Genomic DNA, 21,922 nt, shown 5'->3' on the forward strand with positions numbered 1-21,922 from the left:
AGGTGAGATTGAATGTAATGTGCTTGAATCATCCCCAAACTGTTCCTCCTCCCCCTTTCCCCAGCCCCCAGGTCTGTGGAAATATTGTTTTCCGTGAAACCATTCTCTGGTGCCAAAAAGGTTGGGGACTGCTGCTTTAGGAAAATATTTATAAATGTCTTTCAACTCTTTTATTAATTCCTTAAGAAGCAATTCTTTAGTATTTCAATTTTGCAGTAGTTATATTTGCCATATATAAAAATGTATTGAGCTAACCCATGAACAATTCGTTTTTTTTTAATCCTCACTTGAGGAAATGCTCATTGATTTTAGAGAGAAGGGAAGGAAGGGAGAGAAAGAAGGAAAGAAACATTGATGTGAGAGAGAAACATTGATTAGCCACACCCTGATGGGGGAGAATCTGCAACACAGGCATATGTCCTGACCCCAAATCAAACCTGTGACCTTTTGGGTCATGAGATAATTAATGCTCCATCCAGCTGATCCTCACCACTCAAGGTGACCCATCAACAATTCCTCAAAGTATATAATCTTACCCCATTTGGAAAGTGAGTAAATTGAAGCTTGGTGAGGTTAAGTAACTAACCCAAGTTCTTAAAACTACAAAAAGCTGGAGCTGGGATTCCCTGGGATCTGTCGATGTGTTAACAGTTGGTCATCTTTCCATCATTTCTCACTGTGTTTCAGTGATCACTTGGCCACATAGGTTACAGCCAGCATATCCCTTGTTTTCTGTCCAGTAATTTTTTGCAAATATTTAATTAAGATTAGACCTTAGAGAATAATAAATATTGACCATCTACATAATTGAATGACTCAACATTTTATAGGTTTCTTGTAATGCTTAACTCCTTTTGATAAAGATCTCATGACTCTGTCTATCCCTCATTCCAATTACTGCTCCTTTTCTTCCTCCATTGAAAAAAAACTGGTTTTCTGTTGTTGTATTGTTAATTAGTATTTTGTGGAAATTTAGGACTGTCATAGGACATTTGCAAAATAACCTCCTTTTTGTGTATGTGTGGGACATTTCAGGAAGGAGCTAAAGAGGGACATAAATGTAGGAAGAAAACGAGTTTAGTGTAGAGTCACAGCCCAGAGATTGGAAACTTTCAAGGGGAGAATGATTTATACTGTCAGTGCCTCAGAGTCACCATCAGAACTGGGCTGGGAAGCATGGGATTCGTTTTAGCAGGGAGGCAGGCAAGAGTCAGCAAATGCTGTTGAAGAGTCCAGCTGTGAGGCCCAGGCTGGTCTTAATCACCCTACCCGTTTTACAGGTAGGCAAGCTGAGGCATAAAGAGGTTATTATTAAGAACAGTGATAGGTCTGAGCTCTTACCCTTCTTGCAAGCTAGCATTTCGCCAGCCACGTGCTCATGGATGCTAGCAGAAACAAAAGGCTCCCCAGTCAGGCACAAATGACCTCATTACTCATGGCATAGCAGGTGGCAGGAGTGTCATGGTCCTTTACCCCTCAGGTCCCGGTGGGGTGGTACTGAATGGCCCTGGTGAATGCTGCATGCGTTAGTGATGTGTCACTGCTCAGAACGCTAAGCTCAGGAAACTCCCAATCTCATTAGAGGCTGCTAGCAAAACTGCTTAAAATTTGCCCTGGAAGGACACAGTGTCTTTATTATCTCAGTCAGGAAACAAATCTGTCTTCCCTCCCAGAGGGAGACACTTTTTGTATCTTCAAAGGCTGATGCTACACTAACATACCTGTACAGATAATGCAGAATAAAACCTGATAGAAGAGCTATAGAAATGCCCTGAAGAATTGTCTCTCAACAGTTACTAACTTGTTCGGTGTTATATAGTTCATAAGTTCCCCAAAAGAGATTTTAGCATCTAAGTTTGACTAATTCTAGATTTCATATTTTTAACCATTATTGTATGACAACTGCCTAGTTATTTTTTGGTTACTAAAGAAAAGTTGGTGTGATAAAAATGCATTAGCAATAAGATGGAGAACGAATGGGGACTTCTAGGGTTATGTACTCACTAAGTGGCCAGATGTTTGGGGAGTGGTCAGCACAGATGCTGAAGTTCCAAGGATGATGAGTGGTAGGCGGATGGAGAGGAAACCTATGACCCTGGTAGTGAAGTCTTGAGGTTTGTAGCTGATGAACCTAAGAGCTAAGCTATATCATATAAGTAGGCAGACCCTTTAAGAAGTTGTCTCTAGTGATATTTGTTTTAGTTCTGGAATCTTCAACTAAATCTCATCCTGTCCTGCGTCTTCATTGTTGAGGGAAGCTACATCTATCATTCAACCACTGAATATGTGTTTGCACAAATCTGCTGGGCATTATACTGTAGAAAACAACCACAGAGGTAACAAAGTAATATAAGATTGTATACCCTTTGCCCCATCCCAGGTTTGATTTTTTAGAAAAATGTATTTAGTTTGAAAAATGTAGTATATAAAAACAAAAAGATACATTTCTGTAAGAATGACTGAGCAAAATAATCTAAGTTCTTATTGTTATGAGGTCAAAATGGGGAGCACACTTTGCCATAAAATAGCTGGTGGAGGAGGAAGAGTGTGAGCAGGACTGTAGGCATCAAATGATTAAGAGCATAAGGCAAAACATGAGGAGGAACACGGAATTGGCAGCATTTGTATGATATTTGGGGCATCCTAAATATACCATTCTGTTTGAAGCAGAGCTATTTAGGGGAGCAGTGATATATTCTGCCTGGAGGGATATGATAGCACTTGGAGGAAGAGAGCTGCTGTCCTAAGATGTGTGTTCATTACCCTGCCTGAGCAAGAACAGATTCCGGTGCATCGACAGCCTTTGTCATCATGTCCATTGTCTGTGGTCTTGAGGACAAACATGGGCACGTGAATTACTATTACAAATTTTCAACAAAGATAAATATTTCAAATCCTTAAACTAATATTATAATATGAACAATCTAACAATTATCCTACCTTGCTATGTTCCTGGCACTGTCCCAAGAGCTCGATACTAAGCACTAAGCTATTATTTTACTTAATCTGCATGTCAACCTTATGAATAGGCATTATTGTTATTCCTATTTTAGATTTGAGGAAATCTAGGCGAAGAGAAAAGGAATAACTTGGGCAGGGTCTCGTAGCTGGTGTGCGATAGAACTTGGAGTCAAACTCGAGATCTGGCTTAAGAGACAAACTTCTGAACAATGCTTTTATTTAGTTTATGGGGGAGTATGCCATCATCATCCAATTTTCCAAGTCAGAAATTTGGGAGTCACCTGGATGCTTTGTGATATATACTCGCACATCCATAAAGTGATATCCTTGATACCACTTTAGGTATAACTACCTTTTAGGTATAACTTATCTATCTTTTAGGTATAACTTATGTTCCTATCTTAGTTCAGGCTTTGTCATTTATTGCCTGGGTGACTCCCACCGATCCTCTCACACTGTATGAGCCCAGATGACCTCTGGCTTGAGATACTAGGCATCAAGCTGCTGCTACCTCTGCAGGGACTGAGTCTATTGGTAGGTCAGTTCTTTTTGTAGTCTACCCTCTTGTTCCTTCTGTCTGGGGGAGGTGGGAGGATTCTTCTTGGTTCTGATAATCCATGAGGATGAGATCCCTGCAAGACTTTCCCAAACCTGTTCAAGTTATGATACTGACTGGTGTTTTTAATTTTGACTCTGGTTAAGAAGCCCCAAATCTTGATATCAGAAATTAGTTCTATTGTTAAAAGTGAATTGGCTTACTATTTACAAAAGTATACCGAATTATATGAGGATGGCAACTGTAAGAAGGAACTTACATTTTTTCATTTATCCAACATTTATTTACTTCCCACTGTGCAATGGACAAAAGGCTAATTTGCTTTAGATGTTGCAGCTCTTTACGACTTCACTGGCAAGGTATGAGTGCCCATTTGCCTCTTTCTCGCCAACTTTGGAAAGTGGAAAAGTAATTAATGTTTTTTTGCTGATTTTTATGGCGGGTAATGGGGTCTTGTTTATATTGCAATATTTCTAGTGCTTTTATTATGAGTGAGATTGAGGGTGTACATATTTTCAAATATTGATTATTTGTATTTTGTTTTTTATGACTTGTGTATTCAAATCATTGCCCTTTTATATTATATACCATAATATTTTCTCTTTGATTTATAGAAACATTTTGTATAGCATATCATGAACATTTGCCTTTATCACTACTGTATGTCTTAAATTATTTTTCTTGCTTTGTTGTTTTTCTTTTGACTTTGCTCATAGTAGATTTTTCTCCAGAGAAACTTTACACTGTTTAAATAAATCATGTCATAACTGATCATTTTAATTCTTCTATTTAGCATCATACACTGCTTAGAGAGATGTTTGCTGAGCAAATAAATGAATAAATAAACAAATTGGGCCCTTTTTCATGCGTACCATAATAAGTAGTTATCTTTTATATAGTGATCTTTTTTATTAATTCCACTGAATTTTTTTTATTTTAAAGTGTGTTGGAGCGTATTGAATGGATTTTGTGAACAGTCTTAGAAAAGTTGTGCCTGGAGCAAACTGGAGTTACTTGTTCTGTTATGCTGTGGTGAGGCCCAGAGAATACAGAGCCTCGTTGTTTGTTCTCGGTTCACAGCATTCCTTTGGTTTCACCCAATCAACAACCTACATTCATCAAGACGATGCCGTTTTACTGGGTCTGGAAAATGTGATAGAGGCACAAGTAGCCTTTCATTCATGAAGCGTGGGGGGGACGAACTTCTTAGGCGAAAATTCACCGCTATTATGATGACAGAGAGAGCATTTGAGTTTCCAAGATTTGGTCAAATTTCTTTCAAAAGATTATACAAAATAATGAAAGCAGATTTAAGATGCAGAAATCTTGCTCCTTGAACTCAGAGATAGTCTGGAACTGACTTGGGAATGGTTAGGCACTGAGGTTCTGGAGCCAGCCTGATAAACTTGAATCCCAGTTGCCAATACTAATTTTTTTTAACATTGAGAAGTTACTTAACACCTCTGTCTCAGTATCTTCATCTGTAAAATTAGATATAATGCTATGGTTTGTGTAGAGGGCTCTTAGAGGATTCGATACTTTTATACACATAAAGGATTTAGAACATGCCTGGTACGTAGTAGGGACTTACTGAATATTACGTATTAATTAGGAAATTGATCATCCAGCAATAATAATAGAGGTAAATATCAACATAAGTATTAAATGAAATATTTTATCATTACATTTATTCATTAAGTTGTGTCATTCCCAAATCATTTTATTTTTCCCACTCTTATGTACTTTCATGCTTATATAGATCTTAGGATGTTACATTTTTATTATTTTTGACTAATCTGTCTTCTTTTGTAAGCCATGAATCTCTCAATGGCAGTGCCTGTCTTATTCAAGTTTGTAAACTTTTAATGAGCACCAGAATGTCTGAAAATGTCAGTTACTCAGGGCATAGCTTTGATCAATCAAAACCACCTAGTTAAGCCCTGCCCGGTGTAGCTCAGTGGATTGAGCATGGGCCTGCAAACCAAAAGATTGCAGTTCGATTCCCAGTCAGGGCACATGCCTGGGTTGCAGGCCAGTTCCAGCAGGGGCCAGTTCCCAGCAGGGGATGCACAAGAAACAACCGTATATTGATATTTCTCTCCCTCTCTCCTTCCCTTCCAAAGATAAATAATAAAAAATAAAATAAAAAACCCCACCTAGTTATATTAAAATATTAAATACAAAATGTTAAATTAAAAATGTTAAAAATGGCCCTGACTGGTGTGGCTCTGTGGGTTGGGCGTGGCCCCCTAAAACAAAAGATCACTGGTTTGATTCCCAGTCAGGGCACATGCCTGGGTTGTGGGCCAGCTCCCCAGCTGAGGGCGGTGTGGTGGGCAGCTGGTTCGTATCTCTCTCACATAGACACATCGATGTTCTTCTACCTCTCTCTCTCCCTTCCCCACTCTCTAAAAATAAATCAATAAAATCTTTTAAAAATGTTAGAAGTGAAATAAGTAAATAAAAGTGTACTTTCAATAAGAAATACAGTTTGTTAAGGGAAGAGAAGTTTAGAAAATAAAAAATCAAATGAATAAAAATGCTTAACATTTTTACTATTGAATGAAGTTCTCACTGCACTTACATTTTCTAAGATGGAGAAATCTTGCTCCTATTTGATGAGAAATTAAGAGGTTTTTACATAAAAGGGAGCCAGCAGAGATGTGTCTTGGGAGATGGTTGCTTGTACCATCAACAAGATAAGCTACCTAATTTCTTTTCACTTAGATTTGACAGGTGTTTTCTGAGCTTTTCTCTGTTATCTTCACTTAGTGGGTTTAGTATTGGTGATAAAAAGGTGTATAAAACCATGTGTATGCCCTCAAGATTTATGCAATCTAATTGGAAAGACACAATCATAGCAGAATATATCAGGTGTCAAAATTGAGTTAACTTTAACATCCTATGGAAACAAACAGGATGGTATTTGTTCTTGTGGAACTGGAAGTAAGAGAGTGTGGACCAAGAGTGTGGCATTTAGTACAGAAATGAGAGGTGTACAGGAGACAGGAAGAGAGTTTCAGAGAGGGATTCTAACAAAGTGTTGCAAGTGTGAAAATGTTCAGAGTAGGAAAATGATGCTTATGGAAACTTCCTGTTTCATGAAGGTAGTTTTTTCTTGGATGACTCTGAGTAATAAACTTATGTTCCTAAATTCCACAGGCAAAGATGAATTGGAATGGCTTTCCTCCACAGTTATCTGTCTTCAGTAGACTCTTCTAACTCTTACTGGCTTCTAATGATTTGACTGCTTAATATCATGCATTATATTAATAGCTGCTAATCTTTGACCTGTTCTCTTCCACTTACATTCTGTGTCATTTTTTCACTCTTAAGGTATAATAGTTAAAGTGAAAATTCCAACTAACTATAATCTAAACAAAAGGGAATACTACCTTTCAATAGAAGAATATTTGTTTCTGCAGGAATGTTCTATATGCTAAGCAAAGAAAGATTTCACATATAGTCACTGTGAGAGGTTATAGGGTCTTCCAGTTATTCCCTGCTCTTCTTACACCTACCACTTAGTGATCAACTGTCTCCCCTTCTACTTTCAGAGGTCAGTGAGGAAAAAGACTTACAAGCAGATGCTCTGGCAGGGAGAGGTATAGCAACCCAGGCTACGAGACACTGGGATTTCGGATAGCGTGGGTCAGTTTTATTGTTTTGCAGAATTAGTACATTGCCAATCTAAATAGCCTCTAACTATTATTTATTGGTAAAACCAAGCAAGCAAATGATATAGTCTCTTGTTCATTTGCAATCAAACAATGAAAGATAATGCAGTCAGATACGGTCTGGCTTCAAGTAGCAAAGAAAGACGGGGGTTTGCTTTGGTGATATTGGTTGGCACTCAGAGTTGGCTGGGATTTGGGAGGTAAAGACTACCAAGGATCAGAGGGTTTAGAGAACAATATAGTCTTACCTCTTTTTGTGTATTGAAAAAAGTACTTTTTTATGATGAGAATCACAGTGTTCAATTGATTACAAAGAGTTACTAAGGTAGAGGACATGGGAAGTGTGTCATTCTAGGGCATTAAAAATAACACTCTAATCCTCACAGGTATAGACATGCTGAGTAAGTACTGAAATTTACCGTGGTTACTAAAGAATGCTAATTGTGTAAACTGTTTGCCCTTTATAACCAATAATGCAATTCAAAAGTGTTGTTTGACACAGTTTCTTCTATACATATGTGGAACCAGGAGAAGTTATTTTCAGTGTTAATAATGCTAAAATGTAGGACTTATCTTATTTAAAGAGGCCTCAGAAGACTTTCTGATTCTTGTGACACTATGGTTTTATTCTTCTGAACATTGCTTGCAATACATGAGCAAACTGGCCAGAAAACTTAGTGTTTAGTGGACACCTACAATGTCTTTCTTGCTTTATATGTTTAGTTGTGTAGAGACAGGGGACATGATATAAAAGAAGCATGTGGATTTGCTTTCGAGTTCAAAAAACAGACATTTTTTGCAGGAAAATGAATGTAAATGAAATGGTTACAATATGCCAAGAAAGTATTTTTATTAAAGAAGAATTTGAGCTATCATAAGAGTTTCATGATTCAAACTCACATTATTTAATTCTTTTATTATAGAATTTTAATTTATGACTTTATTTTAAAGCCAGTCATTATAGTTGGTAAGAGAGAGTAAATGACATCATGTTCACGCACGTACAGCTATAATAATAATTTATACTGTGAATAGCACATGGTTATTTCAGCCTCTCAAATTTGGTGTATCGAAGTAAATTTGTCACCTCCCTCCCAACAATTTGCCCTCTTGACTTACTTATTGCTATTAATGACATTACTGTTTTAACAATCAGCCAGGTTTGACATTGTCGAGTCATCTTTTGAATCTACTTTTGCTTAGTGCCTCCTCTTTGAGTAGAGCTAAACTTTGACAGTGCCTCAGAATCCTTCCAATTAAATTTTCCTTTTTATTCCTATTAACACTAATATGATCAGACTCCTAAGAATATATGCCAAGATGTTGTTAAGAGACTCCTAACTGATCTCCCTGTGTCTGGTCTTTCTTGACTTCAATATTGTACAAATTAGTGCTGAATTTACCCTTCCTACTTCCCTTTTAATCATATTGCTCCTTGCAGAAAACTTTTGTAGACTTCATTTGGTTAAAAAATAAATGTTAAATGACTTAGTGCATTAAATAATTCATCATGGAAAAATTTAAGCATATAAAAAAGTAGATAGAAGACATAATAAACCCTCATATACCTGTCATCCAAATACTCATGACCAGTCCTGTTCCATCTCTAATTCTATCTAGTTACCTTGCCCACATTAATTTGAAGCAAATCGCACAGCATGTTTTTTCATCTGTAAATATTTTAATATGTTAAGTCAGTGGGAGATAAAACAGACAAGACCATTACCATTATTACCACACCCAAAAAGAAAAATGAGCAATGATTCCAGGCAAATATCTAGTCAGTGGCCACGTTTTTAATTTTCTCATTCATGTTTGTATATCTATCTACTCAACCATTTATCTGTCCATCTATCTGTCCTCTATCCATCTATCTCACAGTTTGTTTATATACATTTGTTTATGTATGAATATACATTGGTTGTTTATGAGCTATCCAATGTGTGGTATTGTGTTATGGCAACTAAATGCACTAGGATACTGACCGATAGCAAGGAGTCAATATGTCAACCCAGTTGTCTAGAACCACCCCATTTATAAGAATTTGAATTTATTGTCTTTATACATATGTATCTCCAAATACTGCAGGCCGGTAGTGGTAAGGGTCATGTAGGTCTTTTTTTTTTTTTAAATTTTCTGCACAGTAGAGCTGCTCATGATAACATGAGATGCTGTGGCTGTGAGGACACCTGAGGTCATGTATGGCAGTTCCCATGGCCGTGCCCTTCAGGTCGGGCTGCCGTGAGGGACTGTCGTGAGCACAGGGTTCTCAGCCTGCAAAATTTGGGGAACTGGTTGGGGTTTTATTATCAGATTTTGTACCTTAAGGTTTTCATTGCCTTCATTGAGTCATTAAAAATAAAATCCCAAAGAACAAAGACTGAACAAATATCAGGTTTCCACTTTCTAGGATTATCCTGTGATTATTTTTTTTTTGCATCTTTGCTTTCAGTATTAAAAATATCTTATATTTACTTTAGAGATATGAAGATGTTAGAAATAAGTTAAAGTCCCTTCTGACCATCTCTTTATGTCTTCTTCCTGCATTTTCTCCCCAGAGGCTAACACTCTCATGAGATTAGTATGCATTTTTTCAGCCAATTTAAAAGTCATTTTACATGCATGGGTAGTGGATGTCTGTGTTTTTTAAAACTTACATATTGCAAATGCATTTGATCACATGCCTTTTTATGTAACTTGTCACTCCTGTTCTTAACAATCACTCCTATTTTAACAGTTAGACAGGGGCAGGGTCTAGCCAGGCTGTGGATTTTATGATGCCAGACGAGGCGTGTAGTGGGAGGTGGGTGTGACTGGGGTCTATTCCTGAGAACAAAGGTCTGCATGGCAGCAGCCAAGAAATTTCCTTTGTGGGGAACCAGAATCTTAATGTGACTAATACCACAGAGCATTTATTCATTGCTTTTGGCCACTTTAGCATTATGTGAAAGGCTTTGCTTAGTTTTGTGCTTTATTTAAATAGTTTGCTTTAAAATTCTTCTGTTTTTTTTTCTGTTAGCATAGCTTTGTACTTTTAATTTTACTTTATAAACAAAATTAAGAATTATAAGCGTACAGGATACTGCTTATGGAGTTTAGTTAAATTCAACAAATTTGAATTGAGGGATTTCTGTGTTCTATCAAGACAATTCCCAATCAACCTGTGGACCTCAGCCATCATTTGATATTTTGTGACTTGGCTGTCAACTCTGATATAACATTATTTTCATGCCTTGGAACTATTGGCCTCTTATTTCTCAGAGCCATTCCTTCCCAGGTATCCTCTTGGTGGACCCACTCTGACTGTCCATAAGTGTGCCCCATTTACTCAGGCTGGCTCCTTAGGGTCCTCCCTTCCAAAGAGAGTCTGATCTGGGAGGTCTATAAAATCTCCCCTTACAGAAACTGACCTGTCAAATTACACCTTCATTCCTGAGAAGTTGGACCTTCTCAAAATCCTGGGGGGGGGGGTGAATTAGGGAACCAACGGTTGGATTATATTGGCCTAAACTTCTAGAGGCAAACAGTTTCACTTTTTGTGGCCCTTGAATGGAATGTATTTCTGCTGCTAAAAATTCTCTGCAAGAATATGACAGGATGGAGAACGTAAATACAGAGGCATTGACCCGTGAGTCTCTCTTTGGAGCTTTGACATTATTTCTCCGGTGGAGACCTTGTAGAAGCCACTTTCTCTCACGTCACGGACTTTGTTATTTATTTGATTTCCCATGGAGGCAGCTTGGAAGAGAAAAAGTTGTCTGGCCACACCGACCCTGGTTTGTCACAAAGGCGTAGCTTGTCAGCGGCCTGGCCTCTATAACACCGCCGTGTTTCTCTGGATCCTGGCCAAGTTCAAACGCCCTCTGTCTCTCAAAGCACATCCCTTCTGTCAAGAAGCGTACAGGTTCCTCAAATGTCTACTTCCAAAGTAAAAGCCTTTAGAACTTTATACAGAGTGGGGCAAAAGTAGATTTACAATTTTTTGTATGGAAAATAATACAATAATTAATAAATGACACAAGAATAAAATCTGTGTTTGGCATACTCACAACTACAAACCCACTTTGGCTCCACTCTGTGTATTCTTTACATGTACTGTCTAGCATTTATTCCCATTTATTCTGGTATTGATTGTGTTAATGCTTTATTTGCATAAAGTGCGGGCTATGAAATTGGTCAACTATCTAGGACTTTGCTCCTGTATCAGTCTGAATTATAGGGGAAAATGTCCGGTCAAATAACTTCTAGTCATAAACCTCATTGCCAAGTGACAACCGACTGAACATATCTGGGTCAATTCTAATTTGATTATTGATCAAAAGTACAGCATATGTTATTTAACTTATGTCACTTTTGCTTATTTTGGTCCTTGCCAGGAATTTTTATCTTGTGCTAAAATTAATCATACTTAGTATGCTTCAATCCTAAATTTTTGTATACATAGCCGAGCTAGAGACTTTAGGGGTTCAAAGAAGCCTGTTTAGTCCCATAAGTAACCTTTAGATATTCAAAAATTGTTTAATGCGTTGTTTGAGCTAGCTTTGGGGATTGGCTTATCCACTAACTCTATGCCATTGAACCATAGGCACTTTGAAACTAACCTTAACTGAGTTTCACTGAGGTTTGACTGAGGTTCAAATAGGAGGCCTAAGATTTGGCTCTCTCGATAAATCTTCCAGGAAGCAAATAAGAAAACCATGGGAAAGTTAACCTAGTAATATTTTCATAGGAACACTTGAGAGAGAGAGGGCAGGCAGATATTCATTGGGTTCAATATATTTTTTGCATGTAATTATTTTAGGAAAATTTCTGGTTAGTTTTGCCCAATGAAGTAGATCCAGAAAGGATTAAATGGAAACTGGTTCATAAGGCTTCTTACAGTAATTCATGCTCTACCAAACTGTGTTAAAGTTGTTTATTTACACAGATGAATAAGACATAAATGGAATTTCAAAAAGTTATTACTATTTATGGTCAAATTGAACGAGTGGGGCAATGGCTTTTCTATGGCCCTTTCAGAGGTTAATGAGGTCAAAACTATTTCTGTAATAATGTTGAGACAGGGCTTTATTTTGTAGCTATTTGCTAACCAAAGGAGCATAGCAACAAATCTATTTCAAATGGGAAGTTTTATATGTACATGCAAAAATAACCTTTGGAAAAGTTTAATAAAATAGAATTTATCTTTTTTCCAGCTTTACTGAGATATAATTGATGAATACAGTTGTATACATTTAAAGTGTACAGTGTGATAACTTGATATACATAATACTTTATAAAACATTTGCCACAATCAAGCTAATTAGCACACCTATCCCCTTTCATAGTTACCTTGTGTGTGTGTGTGTACACTCTCGTGAGAATGCCTGAGGTCTACTGTGTACAAATTTCAAGTATGTAGTGCAGAATCTGCAGGCTGTATGAACTATCGCTTGGTCCTCAGAATTTATTCATGTTGTAACAAAGTTTCTGCTCTTTCACAGCCGTCTCTTCATTTCCCCCATTCCCCAGCCCCTGGCGACCACAATTCTGCTCTCAAGTAATCTATATTTTTAAATAACCAAAAAATAGTCTGTCAAAATTAGTTAAATTTTTGTAAAGAGAACTGATTTTCATGAAAAAATACGAGTTTAAATAGCTTTTGGATATGTTACGTTAGACTGTTAATTATCATTAAAGAAAAACAGTCAGCTGACACTTGATAGAGTTGGTAAGCAGACTTTATTCAGGACCCTTGTGATAGATACGGGCACCAGTGCACTGGGATTTTACAGTGGGTGAGTGGTTGGGCTCAACCCTGAGGACAGCAAGTTTGGGCAAGAACTGGCAGCCAAGGAGCTGAGTAGGGGCTCAGAGGATGGAAAATTGCTTAGAGGAAACATCGGGGGAAGGGGAGGTCTGGGTAAACTGGCCCGACCAGATTCTTGCTTAAGACAGGTCTGGGTCATCTGGGGGATGGTGGAAGATGAGAAACCGGATTAGATGTTGAGAGCGATCAGATATCAAGGATGGGGTTGAGGGGTAGGTTATGGTTAAAATGACTTAGCAGGGTTCTTGCTAAAAGTAAATTTCTGGGTTTTATAGGGAAGTGCACACACAGGCTTAAAGGAGGTATGGGAGCCTGATTAAAGTTCGGTCAGGCAAAGAATCCTTGTCGCTATAATTAGAATTGAGTTTTAGTATAATCATTTAGCTTATCTTTACTTATTTTTATCAGTTTCCTTATAATAAAACACTGTATTCTAGGGGATGCTAAAATTGACAGAAATTCCGTAAGAATATTAAAACTTAATATACATCAAATCAAGCAAGGGAAATGATTTCAATGACAACATTGATGTAAGCTTATTTACAACGCTATTCAATGTTAAATCATTATAAACGGTGTTTCATTTCATTGAAAGAAAGCATTTAAACATTTTACTTATATGAAGGTTATTTTATGGTTGTTTTAAATTTTCATTTGCTTAATATAAATCAGAATTTTGTAAAATATAAAAATTGCTGTTTTTCTTAGTCTGCTTTTTATAAACCTTTATGGGAAGGTGGGTGTTCCTTTGGCAGAGGCTATTTCCATGCAGCTCTGCTGGTGCAAATGATAGAATGTGAATTTCTTTCTCTAAAAATAATTGTCACTTGCCTGGTGACTCAAAAATTTTTCTGTGGCCAAACTGTGTTTGAATTCTGATACTCAGAGGTGCAGTGTATGGATTCTAAACACAGTATCTGTAGAAATAGCTTTAAATATATTGTAACATTAAAATGTTTGTGCTTATACATAAGAAACACTGTTACGTTTTTACTTAGGATTCAGTAATGTGGAAGAAACTAGAGATTCTGCATTGAATTGGTGTACATTGATAGTTATTTTTAGAGGTGGAAATCGAGTATCAGTGCTGTTATGCACTGAGGCAGAAGCTCAAGGGAGCCTATGCTCGCTGTTAGACGTCTATGTAGCAAACTATTTTTACTTTTATCATCCTTCATCAACTGCTCTGCTAGTCACATTTGCATGCATACCAATTTAACGGGGACCTGTTACCATGGCAGCACAGAACAAAAATGAAGTCTATTATTTTATGAGGTGAGAGTTCCCAAGTGATACAGGTGCAGGCTGGCAAATACGCTTTGTTTTGCACAGCTCCCAAACTAAGAGGCTGGCTCTGCAGTCAGGAGTTCCATGGAGACTGGGATTTGTCTGGAAGCTGCCCTTCTCTGTGGTCTGCCCTACCTTCCCATGTCGACCAGGCTCCAGGGGTCCAAGCCCAGTGCGCCTGATAACACAGCAACCACACACTGGTTTAAATCAGGACAAATTCATGTAGAAGAAATTTTCACCGTGAGTTGTTGGCAGATGAATAAATAAATCCATATGTTTTTGTGTTTCTCTGTACCTGGGGTAGGGCCAATAATGTTAATGATTCTCACCATCTTTTTTTCCCTTGCCTTTTTGAAATAAGGTAGTTGCTAAAAATAGGACTTCTTTCCTCCATGCGTTTTCTAAAAACAAATGAGATGTCCTGTGAGATAAGTTTCAAAGGAAACTTCCGGAAGAAGTTCTAATTATAGAAAAAAATGTCCTATTGTTAGTTCTGTCACATCTGTTTGTTGTGTGTTTATCAAGTGCCCATTATATGCAAGGTGTCCGGGTGGCCTCTCGGTGGGACGGGAGCTCACGGTTCGTACTTACTGAAATTAAACCCCAGTAAAGAAGCCAACCGAGAGCAAGGGACAAGCACAGGCTGTTCCATTGTTTGCTCCCTTCCTATTTTTTCCCCCAACTCCATTTACTAGATGCTACTTTAAAAAGAACCATCTTAATATACCACCATTATTCAGTGTATTTGACACTTCACAATAGTAGACAGTGTTTTGGAGGAACTTTGTAAAGAGCCACATAGAAAGTGAATATCAACTTTCAGCAGAGTTCTTTCAATAATAAACATTTATCAAGCACCTCTATGTGCCAGGCATTGGATGAGTTACCATGGCGAGTTGTCAGATTCTACTCATTACATGTTTTATTGCGTAATTGAAACTTTCTCTGTACAAATGAATTTTGGGGGTAAATGTGATATTTTTAAATGACAAAAGCAGAGGTAGAAAAATACAAAAAGGTTATGTAGTTTAACTAAAATAATTGAATAGTTATTTTATATAAAAATGTTTGGTGGAGGCCAATTTATAACTACATTAAGAACATCCTTTAGCTCTTCAGCTTCCAACTACATTCAATCTTGGCTTCCTTCAGTTTTTACTCTTTTAACATTTTCACCTGATGCCCTGCTCCCTTGCCTGTTACCTTTCTTTCAACTCTGCATGAGGAAAAGAGAGGGAAATTTGTGAACACATCAGCTTTTTTTTTTATGGTTTTTTCTTACAGGCAAAATGCTCTTATTCATCTTTTGCTGACTACTTGCCTTCACATTCCCCTTATCCTCACTGGTGGAGTCTCCACTGTGCTGATTTAAAGAGCAGTTCAGGGACTCGAGCCAGTTCACACCAGTCCATGATTAGCACCAAACTTGCAAGTAAGCATTAAACACTTTGATAGTAATTTGGCAACTTTGTTTACTGAATCTAACAAAATATTGGTATTTCATATTTTATTTTTCCAGTCATAAAGTATTTATGTATTATTTTAACAAAGCAATAATCCCCATAGGTTGCGGAGCCAGAGAAAAAGAACGACTAATGCTTGACCTTTCAGTACAGTTTGAGAAGCACTGGTCTAATGGATTCTCAGTTCCTCCGAACATGTCTTTGGATTAGCTACCTTCATTACCTTGCCTGTTCTTTTTTAGCTAATACTGCCTGTCTCTCAAAACCCAACTCTAATATCCTCTCCTTCATGAGTTTTTCTCTTACTCTGATGTTCTATTTCTAAATACACAGTATTTATTGACTCTAGTGTCATTTAACAGTCTATATAAATATGTTTGCTCTTTTGAAATACTGTCTTGGAGGCCACACCTGGGAGGTACCATCAGGATTGTTAAGAGCATGGATTTTGAAGTCATAGACATTTGGGTTAGAGCCCTGAGTTCTGTAATTTTTGAACTGGGGTCAGTTAACTAGCATTTTTATGCCTCAATTTTCTCATTGGTCAAATGGGACTATTGGTAGTACTCATAAGGTAGCAGCACCTTAAGGTTTCTGTGAGGATTCCATGAAATAGTACATGTAAAGCATTAAGAGTACAGGTCCTGGCTTATACCGAGCACTCAAATGAATGACTCTTAGTGTGTTTTTCATGATTAATATTAGCAGCACATTTAGAATTTTCTATTGCCTTTTCACAGGCATTGCCTGAAATGAGTCATTTAATCACATTGTTTTGAGAAATGAATACATGAACAAAAATGACCACAGCTGCTTTGATAGACCCACTTTTTGAAGACCCAGCTAGAGTGGGTGGTGTGCAGAAGGGTGGAAAGTCATCAGGTACCCAGGGCTCTGTGGATCTCTAAGGGGCTGTGGAGAGCTGGTCAGTGCAGCAGGGGCGTCATATTCAGGTGCTGTGAGCATCACGTAAGTCACTCAGAAAATGCTTTTCCTCCAAGCAAAGCTAAGACTACCAAAGAAAAATAGAATTAAAAAAGAAACTTTCGAGAGAAAGGCCATATGTCTAAAAATATCCCACCAACAAAAAATTTGGCTGGAACACCTGGATTTTTCTGAGTATAATTTTAGTTAGGTAAACACTGAAAAGATATATTTTCCTAAAAGAGCTAAGAGTAATTTTGTGGAAAGTGATGGTTGGCAGTAATCTTCAGATTCAGCAGATCAATTTTTGCAAAAGATTTTCCTTGTTTTAAAGAGGGAGCAGATGTAAATTTGAATGAACTGCAATAATGATGCTCAACACTCACAGTTGCTTTGCTGACAAAATTTACCCTCAAATGATCTTCGTAGGATAATTATCTAAGAACATAGATGTGGACTACCATACTAATCATGCTATAGTTAAATAAAGTGATTGTTTTTGTTCACTAAGCATGTGTGTTAAAATTATATTAGAGGTTCATAGCTATCTAGAGTATGCTTTATCAGGCTTTAAAAAGTAGGTAAACTCTCTTAAAAGGAAGCAGAAATATATTCAGTCTGTAACCAAATTAAATACCAAGGAAGGGCACTGAATTTAAGAGAGTGGATTATGGTTTTGTGGTCAAATTATTTTTGGTATATTGGATGTGAATTCAAAGGAACACTATAAATGAAATACTGAGAAGAGCTAGGGAACAAGATTTAAGAGCTATTTAAGCCCTTGCTTGACAAAGGCAATCATACAAAGATGTAATTCACTATAGTTGGAGGATGAGAAAAACAAAGCATATCCAAGATTTGAATGCTATTCTATGTCTTTAGTATACACACACACACACATAGATGTACGTGAACATACCCACCAAGCACATGCACAGAGCTGAATAAAAGGAGTGGTAAACATTTCCTGGAGGAGGAGTTGAGTCAAACACACACATTTGTTTTCAATATTAAGGTCTGTTCAATTTAAGTGGCACAAATGGTCTGTCGGGGAAGTGGTGAAATCATCACAGACTGTGGAGTGATTCAAAATTAGATCAGATGAAGCACTTTAAAAATACCCTGTAGGAAACAATGTAATGTTGGGAAGGCAATGAAAAGATGACCTAAATTGTTCTTTTCCACCTCCAATTTTTAAATGCTTTTTATGGAGTTTAAAAATGGAAGAGTATAATATTTGCAGGAGTACTAAAGTTAGGGCCTAAACTCGAATGTGCTTATTAATATGAATACATATGATTTACATGGCTGTGTTGTGAGAATAGCAGAAATGCAACTATATATGTGTTAGCCCTTTCCCCACTACTCTGAAATCAACAGTGAAGGAAGAGTTCTTGCTTAGGAAGTCATTGGTAGATTTGTCCTGGAGGGTTAAGTTCTAAATGTGTATATCCAACCTAACAGATGATGCTATCATCAGAATTAAGTAGGATTAAGCTGCACCCCCCAAAGGTAGTATCATTATAACTGGACATAAACAGATAAAGATTGTGGGAAATGATCCAGAAATTCTTTGACATTATTAACTAGTGAATACTTTAAAAGGGAGATTGGATCAGAAGCAGCTTTAAGAAGAGTTATTTTTCATGTTCTCCTGGACTGCCTGATCTTAAATAATTACTGTCGGAGTCTATCTTTTTATATCATTTGGTTTTATAATCAGATTCAATCTCTTTATACCATTTGGTTGTCCTTGTTGGCAAAGGTAGTCAAGGTACTATATAAAATGAATGAAAGCGTAGAAAGGGCTCAGTAAAATTTTCTAATTGTTTCTAATGCATGCTTTTTTTTCCTTTAAACTATAGTGATTTGCTTGGAGCACTCTTGCTCACCTTGGGGAAACTCTTATCTTCATGCCAAACAAATGCACTTTAACTAGCTGTGGGAACTTCCTGTTTCCTGGGTCAGCCTTGTGAGTTTTTGGATAAACTATTGGTTAGACTATGGCCCTGGTGGATCAGCTGCCTGGAACCAGTCCCGACAGAGGCCTCCCTTATCTACATATGGTTTCTGGACCAGCAGTGAGCTCTTGGAGCTGGACTGCCTTGCGGCTCAATGACCACCCCTGCCCCACGTGACTGGTTTTACATAAACTTCATAGGAAATTTGCTCAGGCTAACTTCTCTTATAACATCTGAAAGTATGCTTCTTGCTACAAAGTCCACATGCATGCAGAAAACTGAAGACCTAGTCCTTGAAGTTTGCCGTGGTAGTGAGACAAAATTAAATGACCATTTTCCTCTGGAAGTAGTGGTGGTGGGAGGTGTCAGCCAGGCCAGCATTTGCCTGGGCACATAGCCCAGTGATTGGTGGTGGAAGATATTTCACAAACTTTTGTTGGATGAATGAATGAGTGATCATATCAAAAAGGGCTAAATTTTGGAACTCCTCTTGTTGCATCTGTTTCTTAGCAGTTGGTGTCCTAAAGTGGCCAGCCCTACAGGATACACAAAAAATCACAAGAGGAGGAGAAAGGATGAGGATTTCCTGTCCAAAGAATAAAAGTGACAGTCTGTATCTAGCCATCTTTTGAATCATGAGCATTTGTACCATCTTTAACAGGCCTTAAACTACTCAACTTGACATGTTAGAGAAAGATCATGGGACTTTGGAGACAAATGCAACTGTCTAAATCTTAACTTTGCTACTAACTAATATCTTACCCAGAGCAGATTATTTAACCCCTCTGATGCTTAGTTTTCCTTATGAAAATGGAGAAATTACCTTTAGCCTTGGAAGCCTTTTGCCTTGTTTGGAGGTAAATATGTGTGTATCTGTGTATCTCAAAATAGTAATAATAGTTTTTGTTTCTTGAGCATCTTGTAGATGCCTAGGTCAGGGCTGGAGGGTGCATAAACATTTCCATTCATTTTCCCATTAACTGTGCATGGTGAATAGTATCATTGCCACTACACAGGTAATTAAATTGAGTGTTGGTGATGTAAAGGAATCTATGCAAGGCTACAGAGCTAATGATGAATGTGCGAGCAGAGATTTGACTTTGAGTTCATCTAATACCTGAGCCCAGACTTTAATTTACTCTGATGAATAAATATCAGTCCCTTCCTTGCTCTAAAGAAATGGACATTAGACAACTCTTCCTTTTCTAATTAATATCTTTGTTTAGCCTTTTCCACATGGCAGTAGCCCTATTTCCCATAGTAAACCCCAGTCAGTCCAATATTTTGCTCATTCTGCTCACTTATTTAGAATCTGGCTGTGTGCTCCATATAGGTAGTGTTCTTAGTTCTCATTATTGGATGCCACTTCTTTTTAATAGATTTGTTCTATGTTATTTCAGTGTAGTTACAGTAATACTAAAGCGCAGAGAGATTAGGAGATGCAGGAAATTTTAGAGCCACTAAGATAACTCATGTTTTCTATAACCCCATTCGAGGAAGAAAACAAGGTACAGTCTTGTGGGTATATAAAAGTACAGCAGTTTCTGTCTTCTGTCCTGAATAGAGTTAGAGAGTCTTCTGGCTGTGCGTCTGCATGTGATGTCAGTGGGAACTTTGAATATTAAGGGTGGAGATGCCTGACTTGGATGATCTGCCTGCGGAGCTGTTAGCAGAAGCTGGAAATGCTTATAACCTTGGCTTAGTCAGCAGGATATGAACCTTGCACTTACTCTGATAGTTGCCTTTAATTAAATGAGCCTGGTCCTATTCAATTCTGGCCAGTCAGCTATTTAGAAAGCAGTTGTTTGGAAATCTTCTAACTTTCCCAAGTTTTGTTTTTACTCAGCACCTTGGATTTTTGTTTTTGTTCTCCATTTTCAGATTTATAATCGCTTGGATACAAATTGCTGTGGATTCAGACCTCGAAAGGAAGATGACTGTGTACAGAATGGACTGCAGCCAAAATGTGACGACCAAGATTCTGTGGCCCTTGCACACATTATCCAGCGAAAGCACGACCCACGGCATTTGGTCTTTATAGACAACAAGGGTTTCTTTGACAGAAGTGAAGATAACTTAAACTTCAAATTGTTAACAGGCATCAAAGAGTAAGTTTTATAATGTAGTAACATTAGATTTGCATTAAAGAAGTAGAGAGGTGTGGAGGAAAGTGACATCCTCTGTTTGATCAGTTTTAACCCTTGAAATGAATTGTGGTTGTGGAGTCTGGGGAATGGAGGCCCAGAAAAGGAAAACAAGCCCAAGTGGAACAGAATGAGAGAGAGGGCAGGGTGTCTCTGTCACCAACCAATGCAACCTACAAAGCTCCTGCTACATCTCATATCCATCATGTTGCTTGGCCTCATTGTGAAAATCCACGTGGATTAGGATGGAAACATGCAGGAATCTCTAGAATAGGAGCTGGCAGAACAGGGATAAACCAGTGGCAGAACCTCCATTATTAGGCCATGGAATGGGGGAGCTGATGGACATGTAGCTATTGACATGGCAGGATGTTCAAAGACACAGTAAACTCAAGTGACTTTTAGGAGTGTGGTGAAAAATTAGAGACAATCTGCTGATGAGAAAGAACATAGTATCACAGGACAGCAGCTATTTAATGAGGTAGGAAAATTTTTGAGCATTTGGAAATCCTTTTAGTAGACATAGATTATGAAATAAAGTACCCTGAACCTACCTCTAATTAGAAATAGAGGAAACTAAGACACGAACTAGTGGCAGAAACCCGGCTATAGTCTCCGCCGTTCAACCCACGGTGGAGATTGAGGGGAGAAAACAGACTCCACCTATAGATACTCTTCATTGTCTTCCCGCCTTAGAAATTAGAGTGACTGAGAAATTGGGGTGTATTTGAGACTTGAAAATAAAGGGGTGCATTAATAATAAACAGCTGTGTGAAGCTCAGTGACTGCTGGAGAACACGTGAGCAAATCTAAAATTGGGGAGGTAGCACGTAGGTCTTCCAAATTCAAGTCCAGTCAGTTATCTACAGGAACTTGTAATGTGCAAGGTGTTGCTATGAGTCGTGTAGATAATGCTCTGAAGCATGTTTCAGCAGTTCTTCCTAGCACTGACAATGAGATAATGTGAATTTTGTGTACTTTCAATGTTAGAGACAGTGCTTTTCCTGTGAGAGTTTCACAAGCCTCAATTTTATGAGTTTTTGTGAAGTCTTTCCCTGTTAATATCTGCTCTTCACATTTCTTTGTGGATTAAAGGTAGAATATGAGTATATGACAGATTCTCTCTTCTAGATGTCT

General features: G+C 37.7%; 1 protein-coding gene across 3 annotated transcripts in view; it reads left to right on the top strand.

Annotated features, from left to right (window-relative positions):
• GASK1B (golgi associated kinase 1B) overlaps window positions 1–21,922 on the top strand; it is a 45,741-nt gene that overhangs the window by 19,017 nt on the left and 4,802 nt on the right. For all 3 annotated transcript variants that reach the window (XM_037125725.2, XM_037125727.2, XM_037125726.2), the window contains exon 4: window positions 20,523–20,749. In XM_037125725.2, coding sequence (XP_036981620.2) covers window positions 20,523–20,749 — 227 coding nt within the window. The remainder of the gene's footprint in view (window positions 1–20,522; window positions 20,750–21,922) is intronic.

This window comes from Artibeus jamaicensis, unplaced genomic scaffold (assembly GCF_021234435.1).
Source record: "Artibeus jamaicensis isolate MK-2021 breed Jamaican fruit bat unplaced genomic scaffold, CSHL_Jam_final scaffold_537, whole genome shotgun sequence".
NCBI classification, from domain to species: Eukaryota; Metazoa; Chordata; class Mammalia; order Chiroptera; family Phyllostomidae; genus Artibeus; species Artibeus jamaicensis.